Source organism: Desmodus rotundus, chromosome 2 (genome assembly GCF_022682495.2).
Source record: "Desmodus rotundus isolate HL8 chromosome 2, HLdesRot8A.1, whole genome shotgun sequence".
NCBI lineage: Eukaryota > Metazoa > Chordata > Mammalia > Chiroptera > Phyllostomidae > Desmodus > Desmodus rotundus.
The window spans coordinates 86,055,544-86,075,170 of NC_071388.1; the positions used below are offsets into that span (position 1 = coordinate 86,055,544).

At 36.2% G+C, this 19,627-nt stretch overlaps 1 protein-coding gene across 12 annotated transcripts in view; it reads left to right on the forward strand.

The window, feature by feature from the left end:
- BBX (BBX high mobility group box domain containing) overlaps positions 1 to 19,627 on the forward strand; it is a 257,308-nt gene that overhangs the window by 184,316 nt on the left and 53,365 nt on the right. For all 12 annotated transcript variants that reach the window (XM_053918337.2, XM_045186058.3, XM_024578149.4 and 9 more), the window contains 4 exons: positions 1,382 to 1,577; positions 5,140 to 5,207; positions 12,394 to 12,474; positions 15,854 to 15,928. In XM_053918337.2, coding sequence (XP_053774312.1) covers positions 1,382 to 1,577; positions 5,140 to 5,207; positions 12,394 to 12,474; positions 15,854 to 15,928 — 420 coding nt within the window. The remainder of the gene's footprint in view (positions 1 to 1,381; positions 1,578 to 5,139; positions 5,208 to 12,393; positions 12,475 to 15,853; positions 15,929 to 19,627) is intronic.

Below are 19,627 nucleotides of genomic sequence, written 5' to 3' on the forward strand. Positions count from 1 at the left end.
ACTATCTGCCATACAATTTTCATTTATATGATTTAAAGTGAAGTGCCAAGGAAACTTTGTTACTTGGATTACATATACTTTCCTTACACCAAGAACAAAGGAACCTTTTTTTTTTCCTATTGAGTTAAATAAAAAGCTTTGGAGCTTTTTTTTTAATGGCAAACTTATGGGATTAAAATAATTGCATTAATTTAATAAGGTGTCCATCAGTAATAACATATACCAGTTGAAGACTACATAGAAAATCCATTTTATCAGATAACTTTTAGTGATATATAACGAATAGAAATAAATACCTTGTTACAAAAGGGAAAGAAGTGGCAGATGTGAGAAAAAGGGCTAGAGTGGAAGCAACAGAAAGAAAGGGGAAAGGAAGATGTCAGTGAAGGCTGATACCTCCAAGTAAAAACATAAAGTTTGTGATGGATTAATTGCAACATCACACATTACAGCTCTCAACACATTCACACTGGTGGTCGTGTGTGCTCATTACAAAACCCTGGGATGTTGGCAGGTACAGTTACACTTAAGAAATGGAGGAATTGAGACTGAGAGGTTAAAGAACTTGCTTAATGTCCACAGCAGGCTAGTAGCATAGATGGATTTTAAACCCAGGTGTCCAGACACTGAGCCCAGTACTCTTTCTTCTGCATGGCCTTACATCTTCAAAAGACTGAGAAGTTATGTATCACTTTGCCCTACCTTGTTCCCCTTCTTCTATTCTCAATCTTGGTTCATTTATCCCACAGCTGATTACTTTGCTCTGATAACTGTGCCTGCATTTTCCTTACTAGTACATCAAAACACAGGTTTAATTTTTACTGTACTTACCAAATTAAGCAGTGAGCAGAAGAACTTTGTTACTGGCTTTGGTATTGGCTCACACCTCAATGTGTTCCACATGCCATGCTGTGCACTACTGTTTCTGTAACTCTGAGCATTTTGGTGTTGTTTTCAGTCTATGGGAACTAAAGCTGAGGCCCAAAGATGTTATATTCTCCATTTCTGGTCTCCATCCTTGGTCACTGTAGCCCTAAGTGGAAGGGTTAGGGTTTGAACTCTGGTTTTTCTGTCTTCAAAGCCACTGACTCTTTCCATGACAAATAAATCCCTCTCTCCGCCAAGGTCAGACAGCTTTTTCTGTACTAATAAAATATTGAGGGTTAAAAAATGATAAATTTGTTGGCTTTGTACCCTCCTCCCACAAAGAACTTTATAGTAAATTAATTCATGCTCGAAATTGTCATTCTTCTATTGAAAGCTGTCAAAAGTTACTGGAAGTGTTTTCAGTCATTTTCGAAGTTGGGTGATGATGTGAGACAATTAGAACATTTTCAGTCTATGTATTAATTAAAACCTGTTATCTCTTCTTTGTTTACAGTATAAAGATGCATTTATGAAAGCAAACCCTGGCTACAAATGGTGTCCTACCACAAACAAGCCTGTGAAATCCCCCGCGCCCACTGTCAATCCACGAAAGAAGTTATGGGCCTTCCCATCTGACTCTTCAAGAGACCTGCCAAGCCCCAAGAAAGCAAAGACTGAAGAAATGCCTCAGCTTAACTTTGGAATGGCTGGTGAGTGTAGACACTATTTCTACCTGTTCTTCAAGGAAAGGGCAATACAGTTAGGCAGTACTTTTCCGTAATAATACGGAGAGAAAAAGAGAACTAAAATATATGACCAATAGGAAATAATGGCAAATATAATATAGCATATCTTAAAGCTTTGGAGTGTAGCATACTTGAGTATATACAATTAAAGAAAGGAGGCATAGATCAAGCAATAGGGTCACTATACATATATGTGAATTCCTGACATTGGCATTATGGAAAAGCAGACAGTGATGCGGAGATGTCAGGAGCTCAGGGAACTTTATAACATAACAAAATAGTTTAAAGACACATACACAGTAATCTGTCTCAGTAAGCACCTTAGTTATTGTGAATACTTAAAAAGCCACAATTATGGAGATCATCTGAAGATGTGACACATCAAAGGTGAGAATGTGAACAACTCCATCTCAGATCTGAGATGGATCTGACAGCTGTTTCTTAGAGGGAACTCCCACCTTCCCCTCTCCTGTCCCCATGCCTGTACTGGCTGAGCAAAGTTAAAATTCCAGTTGGTCCCATTTATTATGGGACCTTTAATACTCTTTGGGTGGTAAGGAATGCTAAAGTATTTATAACCAGGAGATAAATATACTTAAACTCATCCTGTAAATGGCTCCATCTTCCCTGGCTATTGCAGTATAGTACTCAGGAGAGGAACTTTCCAGGGTGAAATTGAGAGATTGGGCAGGGGGGAAGCATTGAGGTTGATCGTGAGCTATAGGGTTCCTATTTCATTATCACAAGCAGTTTTCTTCTAAATGAAGCACTGAGCCATTGGTAATATGGAAAGTGAAGTTGAACAATATTATGATGACACTTCCTTTTTAAAAAAAATAGCCAGTAGGCCAAATCAGTTTACTAGTTCAGCACAGGATTCATAGTACAACAATGTATGTGGTGCTGTCATGTATAAACCTAAGAAATGCATTCTAATATAATGGCAGCATTCTTGGAGGACAAAGCCTTCAGGTGATTGCTGTGTTAGGTGTGTAGTGTAACTCTTAAGTGAGCTTCCAAAACGATACTTCTGCATATCTCAGGAGAATCAAAACAGGGATCTTTGCTTGTTTTAGCTGTCACTTTGTACAATTTTAGCTTCAAACCACTTGCTGGTAGTCTTGGTGAGCATTCTGGACTTCCCAGATTATATCAGTTGGAGTGTTTAAAAACAAATTTTATTATCAGGACCAAAAAAGAGTATATGGATGATTTGCTTCCAACTGAATTCTTTCAATTAATACTATCTTCCATTGCTTTTTTCTTCCAATTTTAAATTTAGGTCAGTCTGTGCAGGTTTTTTGCATTCAATGTCTTTTTGTAAATCAAAAGTAATTGTAGGTAAGTTACAGAAAGCTATGAATGATGTCTGTTTATAGCATCCTTTCTGAGAGTTTATTAATCTACCTTTTATACCTATAAATTAGAAGTGGGACCTAGGCTTCAACCAAGATGTTTACAGGTCAGCTCTTAAAAACTGTGTTCTTTATAGCAAAATACAGGAAAGAAAGTTTACAAAAAACACCTTTCTTGAATTTACCTTATTATGTAAGGGCTTGTCGGAAATGGATGTTAGAAATCTATAATCAGAGCCCTTGTTAAGTTAGGGTATAGTATGTAATATTGGTTTGATATTTTCAGATACTTCCTTTTCTACACAATGAAAGCAAATTGATTTGCCTTTAATTAAAATGTGGGCCATAGCTATTTGTATCTAATGTATACTGTAGGGCATTTAGGGGCCAGTTTAAGCTCTTCCTCAACAAGAAATCTCATGTTTTGTTTTGTTTTCCCAATGGTACTTGTCACATGACATTTTGCTGTTTTGAATAACATCAGAGCAGTCAGTTGCATGATTTCCAAGAAGGGAAAGCTGTGTGGAATTTAATTTAGTATAAGCCATCTTGGTGAAGGGAAAGCAGACTCCTTATATAAATTTTTGATATTTCTAAATAATACTATATAAATATTAATATAAAGCATGATGATAATTTCTTGGTCTATGTTTTAGTATCAGTGCAGCAAATTTCTTGGAAAGTCACAATGGTATATAATTTAAATAAAGTTATCATATAAGCATGTTCCTATTTTATCTTATAATCTGAGCTAACAGGTTTTTGTCTTTATTGGAAAGCAATCATCCAATCCTCCTGATCTCTAAAATGGCACCTTCAAATGTATTTAGCTACCTGAAGAACCAAATTAAACTTTTCCATTTTGCTAAACTCATTTCCCCCTCCTGATTTTTATTTTTAAATAGATTTAAGTATCTATTTTAACAGCCAGAACAGTTCTTAACCAGCAAAAAGAAAAAAAACTTGTTTCTTCAAATGCGCATGTACCTACGAAGTTTATATGTGTGTCTTCCTTTGTGGCTACCTTTTAACATTAAGTCTTAACCACCTGATCATTTGGTGACATATTTCCCCCTTTAATAACCTCTTCCTTTTTTTTTTTTAGTGCCTCAGATTTTCTTTTCAATTTTTCAAAAAAATTGTATAAAAAATGTGGTCAGGGTTGCTTCATGAGTTCTCAAGACGGATTGTATACAAGGATATACTTAAGGTCATACCTTTAAACAAAAATTCAAAAAAGAAAAAGAAAAGAAACTCCTGAATGTCTTTAGGCAACAGTATATACCTCACCCTCACTTTTAATTGTAGACTCCTGAATTTAAAAAATCATTGAATGAGCACCTACATGCCTATGATAGGCACTGAATTAGGCATTTTCACATACATTACATAACTGCAGTTCTGAAATTTAATCCATATAAGACAACCCTCAGGAATAAAGCTTTCTAGTTGTCTGTAGTACTTTCCTTGTTTATATATAACCTGGGTCATAGATCTGCCACTTTGTTGTTTTTATTTTATTTTTCTGTTTCTGTTGATTATTGAAGGAATGAAAACAAAGACCTTTGGTAATATAAAAAGGATTCATTTTAAGAAGGGCCTGACTATACCCCTAAGATTTAATATGTAAAAAAAAAAATCATTGTTAATTTTAAGTTTTAAAGAAAGACTATTTGAACAAAGGCTACTAGATTTTTCAGGCCCATTTTTAATTTTTTTCTCTGTCCTCTAGTTTCTGATAGCTTGGTTCTTTTTATCAGCCCTGATTTTAAATAGCAGAGACAATAATTTGAGAATAACAATCTCAAACTTCTTAGAAGGTAAGTATAAGGACTCTTCTGTTTAAAAAAAAAGACAACCCATCTCTCCCCTCCATGCAGTAAGGAAAGAAACATCACATAAAGGAAATAATTCACATTATAAACAGCTGTGGTGTCGGCGAATGTGTTATGTTGGAATGGTGGGACAACAGTGGTATTTAAAGTGCTGATAAAAGTTGAACACTAAGTACGTACATGCCAAGCATAAAGAGTTTTGGAAAGTTTTCTGTAGAAAGCTATATGTGGTTCTGTTGGATTTCTGATGGCTACTATTTGAGTTTTCTTTTTACTCTGTGTAGATTATATGTACTTTGTAATTGTAACTTGATGATTTATTTGTTTTTGACTTAGATCCCACTCAAATGGGAGGGCTGAGCATGCTTCTTTTAGCTGGAGAACATGCTCTTGGCACATCAGAGGTAAGTCGGTTCCTCATTCCTCTCCATTCTGCTCATGCAGACGTTTGTATTCCATACACACTGTTAGTTCTGCACACTCACTGTTTGCAGCTCATAAACAGACTTTACTTTTGTTTTCATTAAGCTCTGTATGTGCATTATATTTTGCCTTGGGGGTAACAGAAGTGGTGTAAATGAGCCCAAGAAGACACAAACACAAGTCAGGTGCAAATTTCGAGGGTCTGTGAGCCTAGGAGTAAGAAATGCAATGTACAGATCCTAGCATTTGCCATGACTTTGTCCTGGGTCTGTAGGGTGGGTCCTGTGATTCATTCAGCCCTATTCATAACATCCCCTACTTTTGTGATATTCTCATTCAGATTTGCTAGGGAAAAGATGAGATATTTTAAAGCATGAAAGTGTCCCTGTCTCTGGTGCCTGAATAAATCCAAACTTCCATTTTAAAAAATCAAGAGACATGGCATTCCAGGTTGTTTTATTCTTTAAAATGGAAAATGAAAAGGACCAAGGCCCTTATGACCTTGGTTTTATGGTCTTTTACTCCCTGTATAGTTATTGGTCTGCTTATGCTAAACATTTTTAGGTATGGTTTTGATGTGCAGGTAATAGCACTTAACTATGCATAGTTTGCATTTGTGGAATTCTTCTACTTTCCAGACTCATTTAACAGAGACCAGATGAATTAACCTGAAGGTCATGTTATTTTACCATACTGGAGAACTGGGGATGGAAATTTTTCAGTTCCTCACCAGAGTTGCTATGTAGGGCAAAATAGCAGTCAGCTCAATTTTATTTCATATATATTTTTTTTTAAATTTCTTTTTTTTTTAATTGTGAATGTGCCATACAGGTGACAGTTGAAGCCTGTTCAAATAGTGATTTTAGAAGATACCATATAAGATTTTTACATCACAAAAGCCTGTTACTATAAATAGTTTACAGTTGGGATCCATAGTAGTTGACCACATGTTCAGTTTAACTTATTTTGATTTCATTCAATTCAGTAGAGGAAAAAGTTGGTGGACTGGTAGTTATTTACATTGTTCTAACATTCAGCTCAAAAAAAGTAAATACGTCGCTTTGTGCCTTTGCATACTTATTTAGCATGTTTGACTTCCTAACATAACAGTTTTTGAGCATCATTTCACTTTCTAACACATGGCTTCTACCCGATAGCAATCAGACTCACTCTCACTTGGGTGGAGATACCCTAAGCATGTCCTGAAAGGTGAATGTGAATGTTGGAATAATAATGCACACTTGACCTTTCAACACAGGCTTACTCATAATTTCCAACCAAGCATTGTATTATGAAAGTCAGCATCATCTTTTCTAGCAGATTAGATCACAATGATGTTCTTCTTCCCAACATCTATTAACATTCTTTCTAACTTTCAGAAACAAATATAAACCGATAAACATCTATAAAACTTATAGATAGATAAAAATGCTAGTTAAACAAAAGAATGCTTTTTTCCCTTTTCTTGAAGTTTGATTCCTGGGCTCTTTTTAGTGAGAATTTGTCCTCCCCACTTTTAAAAACAGCAGAATTCTGACACGAGCAGTGTTCATCCTTTTATTTCTGACAAAGGAGGGGACCATTTTGAGAATTCCCAAGCTACAGAAACAAAGCTAAATGGCTTTAAGAAGTGAATCATATAGAAGGGAATCAGCTAAGGAAGAAGTTGCCAGCAGTTAGGTCTTTAAGAACCACTTCTAAGAAGAAACTTTTTTATACCCACTTGCTCTTTCAAATGATTTATTTCTTGTTGCTTTAGGAAAGAAAGTATGTAATAAAGTGACAAGATAATATACATTCAGTGCAGTCATATGATGGGGGAAGTGAGGAATGGGAAAATGATACAAACTAAGGTTATTAATAAGAAAGATCCTTAGGCATAAATAGAAAAAATTTTTTGAACAGCTGCTGCTTTTATAAGGAGAAACTCAGCCATTTCCGGTCACTTTTATTTCTTACCATTTTGGGTGTGACATTGGAGGTGTTTATCAAAATGAAGTTAGCTTTCGACAATCTAAATTAAAACCACTGTCCGTTTTAGCTGGAACTGCCCATCCTGCCCAGCCTCTCCCATCTGGCACCACTGAGGCTCAGAGCCCAGAGGATCAAGTCCTTTTACCCAACTTGATTGGCAATCATCTCCCAGGCTGCACTGCTCAAGACAGTGATGAACTTGCATGAGCTCCTCTGTCTTCCAGAGATGGGTACAAAGGGTAGAAGTTGTTTGCAGAAGCGGCCTGTAGTCTGTGCTGGACTTCCACACTAGTGCTCTGCCATACAGCTTGTAATGATAGTAGAGCTTTACTCGTGGCATGAAATCAGTAGTCTGGTGCCCTGGGGAAAACCAAGGACTTTTTCTTTCAGCCAGATGATTTGACATGTATTCTATTTGCGGATTGCTCAGTTCTCTGCAGCATTTTTTGGTTATGCTGTCCAGGATATCCAACCCGGTACCCTTCTCAGCTGTAGCTCAGTCCTGGGATCAGCCAGCCAAGAGCAGTGCTTTAGTACCAGGTTCTCTTTAACCTAATTTAGGTTTAATTAAGAGTGGCTTTATTTTAGTCCTTCAAAAAATGATTTGAAGGATTATCTTAGATGTAATATACTTAGATTTAATTCGCCTGTGTTTAAGATCAAGTCCATTTCAGAGCTTCATTTAACATCTCATATTAAATGCAAATAAATGATCACTCAGATGACTCTGAAGGACACCTGGCAAAAGCCACCAGTTGTATGAAAGGCTGGGTCAGACTGAATGAAGGTGAAAATCAGATCACTGGATGTTGGAGTCACACAGGATCTTTACACTTGAACTCTGAAATGGAATTCTCTATCCCCAAATCCTCTCCTCCCATAGCAGACAAGTCCATACCCCACCCACCTCAAAATCTTCTTCCTTTTCTCAAATTCCCTCTTTTAGTCTAAGGCTTTAACTCACCTTATAAACACTGGCCCTGTCTGACCTCTCTTCCTTTTCCTTAGCTCTGACATCTTTCTAGATATTACTGACGCCTCAAAAATACCTGTGATTTAAATACCTGTGAAAATATCTGTGATTTAATTGGGGCCCCACATCTCAGTTGTGGGATTTCCTTATTTCCTTAACTTTCTAATTGGTCTCTTGCCTCCAGTCACCCCCTAGCCAAGGTCATCTTGTACTTCACTGACAGAATTATCTAACTGCACATCTCTCATTATTCAGCTCCTGTGACTAAAAACCTTGACTGGCTCCCCATTACCTTCAGCTTACTTCTCATACTTAACATAGAATTCAGATCTTGTCAGTCTGATTCATCTCCCATTACATTCTCAGCCATCTTAACCTTCGGCCACACTGGGAAAGTCGCTGTTTCTCACACATACAGAACACTTGGCCTTCATACTTTTCCTCCTGTTGTTACCACATCATTTCTACAATTCTGGTGTTCCTTGTAGGTATATCTCAGATGTTACTTATCTTCTTTCATCCATCCCCAAAAAGAATGGAGGCCACTTTGCCGTCCTCCCATAGACTTTGTAGTATTCCACCATTATGCACTTACATTCTTTCTTGTGTAGCTCCATTTGAACAGCAAGCAATTTAAGGACCAAACATATTCCCTTAGTCTTATTTTGTTTCCCAGTGGAATGTAAGCTTCTTGAAAGCAGCCATCTTTGGGCTGATATATAATAGGTGGTCACTGAGTATTTGTTGAAGGAGTGAGCACTCAATAAATCTTTGAATTAGCAAAGGCAGGAATGTGTAGTTCCGATACAACACTTACCCTTTTTGTTGATTGTGTTCATCACAATCCAGCTGTGAGTGGCTGTGGTCTTCTACCTTGTGAAGTAGGAACAGGCTCTTGATAATATATAGCTTTCCAAAGCACTTGCAGTACTTTTGACTGGTGTGAACTTGTTTCATATCGGGGGCCTGGATCATGTTTATCTGTCCATGGTTTTCAAGATCTCAATTTCATCTGTGGGGGAAAAAATACTACTTCATCATAATTCTTAATTATATTTATCATTCCTCTTCCTTGGTTATTGTGACTTATAGCTAAAACAAAGGGAAGATTGGATTTAAAGGAAGTTGAGTATGTGGTTAACTTTGCTTTTTTTTTTTTAATTTTTTTTTTAACTTTGCTTTTAAAATTGCTGTAGATGTTTTCTTTCTCGGGTATATAGCTACACCTAGTGGCTTTATGGGTTATTTCAGACTCTTTCTAGAAACAGCTTATTGGGTTTTTTCCTCCATTTATTTGACCTCTGTTTATTCAGTATCTATTTTTTCCTCATAATTAATGAACAGATACCTTAGACTCTTTATATTCTGTTATGTTCAGCGTAGGAATGGCTACTGGGGAGTTATGTTTATCCATAAAAAGCATGCTTCGCCTGATAAGTAATTCAGAGTACTGTAAATAGAAACAGCAAGGTGACAAAACCTAGGATCCTCTGACTAATAACATTACTTAAATAGGAGCGTTTTGTGGGAAATATCCTATTCACTTCGTGTGAATCTAATCCCAGGTTTCTTTACCAAATATGTGTGTGCATATTATGTATGCACAAATATTCACCTTATGTTGGATGCCTTATTTATCAAGCACTGAAGAATGAAGTCTACATACATCTTCCATGCTATTGAACTATTTTTATATTTTGAGATATTAGATGGAAAAATGTCTAGCATGTATCACATGCATTTCTGCCTCTTAATAACATGTATTTTATAATTTTTATCCTGACAACTTAGAATCACAGTTACAAATATTAATTACTACAGTGAACTGATGCCTTCAGGAGGAACTTTTGAGCCATTTGCCCTACTTTAATTTCTGTTTGATAGATCACAATGCTTTGTGAGCATTTTGTTTATTCTCTTTGGCATTTCTTGTTTCCCTGTATGTTCTTGCTGCTGGCACTGTTTTTTCTCAACCTCTTCCTTTTTCTTAACCCCACCCATGGCCCCGTCTGATTTTCTGCTTCTGTTCTTCTGTAGACTAGAAAGTCAGGTGATCACATAGTTGTAACACAATTCTCCTGGCTACTTATAGTGCTGTCTTTCCATTTTATGGCACTGAAGATATGTGTTAAATCCACACTGCTTTAATATAAGAGTAACCAGATTTTTTAGTGAGGACATTGTCCACTAGAGTAAAATGTGTAGCCTTAGTGATTCTCTTACTAGGTTGTTTTAACCATTGGACAGCCTTTGTTGTGAGACTCTTCATAGTCGCACATACAGAATCAAGTCAGTGAAGGATACTTGTGCGTCTGCTGTGCATCCAGGTGCATGGTGAGCACGAGCTCCCATGCGCAGACTTTGATTGCATAGTGCAGTTGACATAACGTGGGCAGGACTATGCCTACCTTGATAATTATTTACATTTGAATTTTCCATTTAAGAAGAAAGTTTTATTTAAGGCCATCAGAACAATTTGCAGAGAGTCTTATTTAACTTTAAGACTGCATAGGCATGTGTAGTTATGGCCAACTAATCTATACGTGCCATTTGAAAGAGAGTTGATTTTCCTTCTTATAATTAATATGAACTCTAATTAAGCCATTGGGTAATTTAACTCCTTATAAATGGTAACTACTTTTCATGCATCATGGGATCTGAAATAAAAATATATTTATATAACCCTGACAGATATGACTCAGTGGATTGAGTCCTGGTCTGCAAACCAGAAGGCTGCCAGTTCGATTCCCAGTCAGGGTACATTCCTGGCTTGCTGGCCAGCTCCCCAGTAGGGGACACATGAGATGCAACCACACATTGATGTTTCTCTCCCTCTCTTTCTCCATCCTTTCCCCTCTCTCTAAAAATAAATAAATAAAATCTTTTTTAAAATTCTCCATTTAAAAAAATTATTACATAGGCTTTATGTAGTATATATAGCTACTTTAAATGATAATATATTTAATTTGATTTTTTCCCTAAATTTATATCATGGGTATACAACTAACATTATTAAAGTTTCATAAAGACACTTTGTAATTTTCATTTATTCTTACACTTGATTTTAACTCAAATTTTGATAATTTGCCAAAATATCTAGGGGCTAAAGACACAGGATTTCTTTTATAAACCAGGACACTATTGATTTTTTCCATTATTCTTAAGCTACAATATAAAGATATATTTTGTTCAAGTACTTATTCTAATAAGGAATTTTTTGTGGCTTGTAATTTCAGGATTTGTTAGCCCTCTTTATAGTGCGTTTTATGTTGGGGAGCAAATAAAAACACTATTGAGCCGTTAGACACACAACTTGTCAAATAGTCAAGTACCAGTCAGGGAGTCAGGCTACCCACAGGTGGCAAATGAATTGAAGCTTTGTACCTTCCCTGAAGCTTTTCTCTGAGAGAAGGTGGCCATTACTCTTTCAAATACAAAGGTGACAAAATTAAAATTTAAAATGCTTGCCATTTCTTAAGGGGCTGTGACAGTTTTTCAGAACCACATCTTCAGTGTCTAAATGAAGAGGTTCAGTGAGAAACTGTTTACAAGAATATAACCTGGGTGACTGTGAGCTCTTTCCATTGGAATCAGCCATCTAATATAATCACTAGCAGCTACTAAAATTACATTGGAAAAGGCTTAATAACACAGGTTAATTCATGTATTTTTTTAAAGAACATTTTATAACTATAGAACAATGTCTCATTTTTATTGAAAATATCTATGTACACAACTGGAAGGATATACATGGAATGTAACAGTGCTTACCTTTAGGAGATAACATTGTAGATGATTTCCCTGCTGTGTGGGGTTTTTTGTTTGTTTTTTTTTTTAAGATTTTCACAGTGGACTTGGATAGTCTCTTGTCAGAAATGTTCATGGAGATGTGAAATATTGGAGAAACACAGAACATGAAGGAAGTAGATAATTCTTTGGATTTGGTGGCAGAAAGCCAAGAGATCAAATAGGCATCACTGTAGAAATTTTTCTTGAGTGACTATTAACTTTCTAAAATGCATTGTGTTGCTCATCTGCTATTTATGGCATTATTTACAGTCAAATGGCCCCTTGTATATAACTACTTTTTTGCCACTGTATTGCCTCAAATGGGGACAATCAAAGCCATTCATTCTTCAAATAGGAACGTTTTAGGTGGCACTTCTGTTGTATTCCAGAAGCTGTTCCTGTGACCTTCATGCCATGTCTGTCTGTTTCAGATATCCTCCAGCGCCTGCAGGCCCGATGTCTCAGAGTCCCCTGAGTTGCGTCAGAAGTCACCATTATTTCAGTTTGCTGAGGTAATACATGGCAATTTATAGTTAATAAGGAATTTGTAAAATGAGCTTAAATTTAAGCCAGGGACAGTAATTGAAGCAATGAAGAACTCTGCTTAGCTCAATTAACCATAAATGAGAAAATAGAATCAAATTTTTTTAAAGATATTTTAGAACTCCAGAGTCTTTTTTTTTTTCATGATGTCAGGTGGATGAAAAACATACACACAACCTTTATATATCCTTATGTTGACTAATTTTTTGTTTTGTATTTTAAGTGGGGTTTAGTTTATTTACATTGAATACAATGCTTGTATATTTGGACTAATTTTGACCATTCCAATGTCTGCTATTTGTCCTGATATATCTTAATGTCATTTTCTTTTTATTGTGAAGTTTTTTTTATGTTCAGAGTCTTTTAATTAAGGAATTAACTATATGTTTATAAAAGCTCATTATTAAATCATGCTCAATATTAGTACTCTTAAGCCTTTGTATTCACGGATAGTAAAATTAAGAATTGAGTTATTGTTAGAACATAGTCATTTATCAGATGTTAAATCAGAAGATAGAAGCAACTCATGGTTGTTCATTGGCTATGTATTTTTTTGTTTGTTTTTTTAGTACACTTTCATTGAAACTAGCATTCAGCAGCAGCTTCTGAAGTCTTACTGTCTTTTGTCAAACCAGTTGGGCTCAACACATCTCTAACGTTAGTTGAAAGAGATGATGATAGCAAGTATAAAGGTTAAGACTGCTTCTCTAAATATCCTCATTTTCTCTAGAACTCAATATGGAGCCATCATTGATTAATTTTTTTCTGAACTTGAAAGCACATGGTCTTCCCTTGATCACTTGAATTGTCTTTCACGAGACCTCTTGCATTGCACCTTCCTAACATTTCCTTGTTGTGTAATAGTTTTGTACACAGAGAGTGTATTTTTAGTTTCAGATTTTTTTCTTGTCCAGTGTCCTTCTCTTAGTGGTTCTCAACCTTTTCATTGGCAAACTGCTTTTTGTAGCGGCATATTAGGCCGTTCCTTTTAAGACTCTTTATAATATGCCTAAATGCCCTGCAGATAGTATAGGAATGTTATATATTTGCTAACATAATACTTATCTATATCACTTTCCTTTCTGCCTTTTTTGTGAGATGTGCCATGAATTCCAAATGTTTTGTATTTGTTTCTTAAAGCATTAATGTAATAGAAGATTCACTCTGCACTCCCTTTTCTTCAGTAGTCATAGACATGTTAAATAATGCTGATCCCAACTTTGAAAGCAGAGATGCTTAACCATTGATCTCTGAACCCCCTAAGGATGTAATGAAATCTCTAAATTTTACACAAAGCTTGGTTGGATTGGCATATGTGCATTTTTGTGGGTTCTACAGCATATGGAAGATTCCAAAGAGATTTCCTGACCCCGTTGTTTTATATAAAGGATCCCTGATCTAAAATATTTCTTCAGGAGCTCCCTGCTCATGTCATTAACTATATCTTCTTTATCCAAATATTAATATGTAAAACATCGTTTTCTTGAGAAACTTGTGAAATTCTTTACAAAAATCTAGATGGTTTATGCCACTGGTTCATTTTGTTCACTGTCTGATTTAAGCCTTGAAGAAAGACATTTTTCCTTAAGCCTTGAAGAAAGGGAAGGAGGGTTGGTCGGAATGAAGAGTGGTTACTGAAGTAAGATCTACCCAGTTTACAATTCCTAGGACTTCAGGAAAACCCCTGTGGGTTCATATTTATAGTCTGTCACAACTTGTACATCTTTTGACATGATAGGTTTCTTGGTTTGACCAAGAAGAGGTCTACAGTTTTGTCCCCAAATGTCCTCATTGTCTTCCAAGCACTTGGTTAAATCTTAACCATTTATGATAGTTTGTTTATATTTAGTTTGTTAAAAAACTTTGGAGATCTTTTTTGTTTATGCTGATTATTTATTCTAAACATGGTAACATGTCTGGTCTTGACTGGTGTGGCGCGGTCGGTTGGGCATCATTCTGCAGAACAAAAGGCTGCTGGTCAGGGCACACGCCTGGGCTGCGGGTTCAGTTGGGGCACATATGAGAGACAACCAGTTGATTTTCTTCCATCGATGTTTCTCACCCTCTCTTTCTCCCTCCCTTCCTCTCTAAAAAAATAAATAAGTAAAAAGGCTTATATGTCTGATTCAGAACTTACAGTGGAATTAAAATTTTTCTGATGACTTCAGTGAATAAAGTCAGTGATTCCATCACTCTCTCATCTCTAAGTATCTCTTTGATACTCTATCACTGACTGGTTTCGTTGTTTTTCTAACCAACGTAATTTAATTGAGATTAAAAAGTGATTTTTGTGGTTGAGTTATGATTAAGGTGTATTTCTTGCCTAATAAATACCGCTTGATGGAGTTGGTGACCAGAGTTAATTGAAGAAAAAGACTTCTTGCATTTGAAATGGGCTGAATTTATATTGTTCAAGCTGTCTGCTTTTGTGACTCACTTTCACCCTATATTGTAGCTGGGTAGAAGTTTGTTCACTATGGAACCAAAATTAATAATTGACCTTGCTCTCAATTCTCAGAAAGTTTTTCCACATGGCCCTAAGAGCAAATTAATGAGGCTACCATAATTACCAAGTGAAAACAAAAGGTCTCCTAGGGAAACCCAATGTGGTGTGGCAGAATCCTCTGTCCACTATCAGAAAACTGAAGGGTGTGTGTGTGTGTGTATGCATGTGTGTGTATACATGAGTGTGACGTTATAAAAGAAAGAAATGCTGTATATATTCAGTGAGCAGTTTATTGAGTTCTGGTGCCATGCTTATTTTCTCCTCAGCATAATCCTGTAAAATGGAGATTATCATCACCATCATCAATTTCAGGGAAAAATAAGTGTCAGATTAGTTGAACTGCCCAAGGTCATGTAGCTAGTGAGGAACGGATCCAAGATTCAATTCCAGATACCCTGACCCACATCCATATGCTTCTCCAGTATTGTTTCACAACTGCCTCTAAGCAGAGAACAGCTTGGGAAGGGGGGAGTGCTGGAGGGAAGAAAGACAGTGAGTGGCTTTACTTGCAGCATCCAGCTTTTAGTAATATTTTAAGAAATTCATTGAAATAAGGAAATTCACTTGAACAGGACTCAACTGCTATTTGACACATACCCAATACCCTTACAAGAGACATGGCAAATGAGCCAAACTCAGTCGTTTTGATCTTTTCAATCATCTGTTTTTAGAAACATGGTCTTTGTCTTCCTTTATCATTTATACTGTTCTTCTGAAAGGGTTTGTGTGATGACTCATGTCTTAATCTTTATCTGTGTGTACAGTGGAAATATATGGCAAAGTCTGTTAGTCTGATACGGGGAAATGTCCTTGTGCATTAAAAATTACTTGTTTCTTTTCAGATATCTTCAAGTACATCCCACCCCGATGCTCCTTCAAAACAATGTCAAGCATCAGCCTTGTTTCAGTTTGCAGAGGTATGGCCTTCTTTTTTAAAGTATTTACTGGGCTCAGAAAACTTAGAGCTCAGGAAATACTGGAATGAAGTTTTAGTAACATATATAGTGAACTTCTGGCATGCCTCTTGCCATTCCTGACATAATATACATTTGTCTTTACTATAATCATAGTCAGATTTTATACACATTTTATAGCCATCTATTGAAGAGTTCATTCAGGATAAACACTTTTCAGTAATTCTTTATTTCATTTTTGCCTTGTTTTAATTTATTTTTATAGCTTGGAAAAACTGCTGTCAACAGGAAGTCCATAGGATCCCAATCTATTAAATTTTTCCAATAGTGAGATTATATGCTGTAATTCATGAATAATTCTCACAGCAAATGCAGTGGTGAATCTGATCTATTAAATCACCGGTGCTTAGCTTTCTCTGTGGTGTAGCTTCAGCCAGTATTTTTATTAGTGTTTAATCCCAGGCTTAGGTCAGGTCAGCTCTCACAGGATCTCAGATTTCTTTGGTTTGTCAGCCAGAGAGAGAGCACACACTAGACAGCATTTTTTTTGGTGAATGATTAGGAGGCAAATCTGATATGCTTGATTTTGCCACAAAGCCCTGGCTTCCACTATAGGCTCATTTCTAATGACCACTATATGACAGATAATAAACTGTATATAGTTCTGGAAAATAAAATGCTCTCTACTTTAGATCTCCCCCCCTTTTCCTTTTTATTAATTCCAGCAAAAAAAAAATGCATCTCATAAACTGAGCAGTTTCGTATAGGGTTGAGAGAAAATGACAAGCGGGACTGTTCTGTTTAATATTGATGTATTGAATCACTTTGATTCATTGAATAAAGAGTCTGCATAAATTAAATATAAAATGATGTCCTTTTGGCAGGAGAAAACCCAACATCTTACTTTGAAAATGAGAAAAACAACTTTTAGCCCTTAACATTAAAAAAAAGTGCTGCTTCCTCTTGGGACAGGTGTGCCAAGCTGACTTTATACCACCAGCTGGCCTGCTTATCTAGCTGTTAGGCCTCACTGCCACAGGGTTTGTTTGGCTCTGCTATGAAAGTGGTAAAAATAATATAAAATGGTATCCGAATAACAATTTGCTTGATGAATCTGAATAAATTAAGATTTTATTATAATTTTTTATTATGATAAATGGCATTTTCACTGTCTGGGGAAATAGTTTTGTTTAATATTTCCTTGCTTTCCCCCAGTTGTTGACATCCATTTATTTGATACTAATACCTTCTTTAAGAGTTAAAAATGAATTTAGCATAGTGATTAAATTTATCTTTAATCTTGATACCTGAGCCAATACCATCCAACCTTTTAGAAACACTTCCTTCAAAACAGAATGTATTTGTATTTGCCACATATTCTGTTTGATTAAATTCTGCACTCTAGCAAGAATTTTAGAAAGGCAGTGGCTCATCTTCGACACGCCTCATATTTACATAACTACCACGAGTATTCAACTTAATTTAAAATGTGAGTCTGAGATAGAAAGGCACCAGCATTTCTTACAGTTATCACCATCCAGCATGATTGGCATTAGAGCAATACCATCATCAGATTTATTAGGGGCTCCTGAAGCCCTGGGCAACTCTGAAGGATCAGTTTGATGGTAAAACAGCCTCTGTCTCATGATTCTGGGGGATGAGGTTTTGTGCCTCTCTTAAACAAGTTAATTTGTCCTTACTGCTCAGTGTACTCACTCCCAAAGCACAAGGAGTTTGTTTGGTTTTTTTTACCCTCTCGGGAAGAAAGGAACTTCTGACTTGGGTGTTGTACAAGGAGACATTTCCACATGTCACCCCTGTACTTAATAGTATTATCTCCTGAGGGCTTCTGGTTTTTGACCATGGGACCTATGGATGACTTGAGGAACCTTAAAAAAGTAGTTGACTTGGAAACTTACTAGTTGTTGTTTCAATAAGGGATTATAACAAAGGAAGGCATGCTTGATGGAAAAACCAAAATAAAATGTTTTGCCCTAAAATCAAAAACAATTCTCCCTCCCAACTCAAAATATTATTTTTTCTATTATATTTTGCCCAGGTTGATATGAGCCCTTTAATTCCCAAGCAAATTAAACAAATTATTACATGCCTTGTTATTGAGTGGTAAATGTATGTGATATTATAAGAGAAGTACTTGATTCTCTCCAATATATATCCTCTTTGGTCACTTTTCAGCTGACCCAAGAGAACCCTAAGTAAGGTTCAGTCTCTTAATATTTTTTGAGTTGACCTTATTGTCAGCTTAATACTGGGCTGGTTTATTTAAAACTAAACAAGACCTAATTGGATGAACTAATGAAATTATCTACTAAAAGTGGCTATGAGCATATATATATACATCGCAGAAATAGAATAGGCTGTAATTACTGTGATCATATCCCTAAAGCTCTTATAATTACTTCATAAGACACCCATCACCTTTGAGAAAACACAAAGACTCTAGAAATTCTTGTTTTAATTAGTCTTCGTAGAGGTTCTCAAACTTTAAATAACACCAGTCTCCCTGAAGTCTTATTCAAACATGGATTGTGGAGCCCCACCCCCAGAGTTTTTGACTTACTGAGTTTGGAGTGGGGTCCTGAGAATTTGCATTTCCAAAAAGTCTCCTATCAGGAAACAAGAGTTGGAGTCCATTGCTCTGTAGTTTACAATTTTTACCAGAAGTGGTTCATTCGTCATTTTTAAGGCAGTTCCTAGTGTCTCTGGGGCCGTATAGGGAAAGGATGAAGTGAGGAAGCAACGGACATGTAACAGAAAATTTCCCAGTGGGCCACTTAATACCCCTGTTTCAGAGGGATTCTCAGTCCTATTCTGTATACATGGAGGAAAGTACGTTTTTCTTTTTTAATATAATTTAGTAATCAATTTACTCTTTTAAAATGTTTAGCTATAATATCATTTTAATATCAGGCTTGCAAAATTCTCAGAGACCATTGCTGCTAATTTAATGTACAAATGTTGGTAACTACAGGAAGAGATTAGCTAGATCTCCTCTTGGCCGTGGGTCATTTATTGTGCAATGTCATTATCCTAGAAACACACCTCTTAAAAAACTCTAAGCCTCGGGCATTTCTTTAAATTGAAAATGTTTCTCTTTCACATTGAGTCCTAATTCTCTGCCTTGCAAGATGAAGAGGATATTTTTCCTTCTTAACCAAATCTGATAAGTTTTAATATTTATCGTAGTTAACCTGTATGGAACCATGATACTAAATAAAGTACATTTTTGTTTGTAGGTTCCTCATGAGTGCTTACATTTAAAGGGAGAAAATATGTCAGCTTTATAAGATCTAGAAATAGAGAGTGCAGAACCTGTTTGCCTGCCCTCCCCGCCTCACCATGTCAGCCTGTCTCCCATTCCTTACTGAGACTCACAATTCATCTAGATTCAACGGGGCCCATCTGAAGGGCCATCACTCTGTTCCAGGCCTCTATTCATTAAGTTGCTTTGAATGAGTTTTTTATCTGCATCTTTTGTTGTTTACAGGTAGACTAACATATCCATCACTTTTTAGATCTCATTTACTGAAGACTAATAACTGAAAGTGATGCCAGAAGGGAGCTCTTGTCTTCCATTATTTAACATACCTGAAAGCCATGACCATATTCTCTCCTCTGCTCTGTGGCAGACTCTTATACCCAGAGCATATCTTTGCATTGAAAAATTACACATTTACTTTG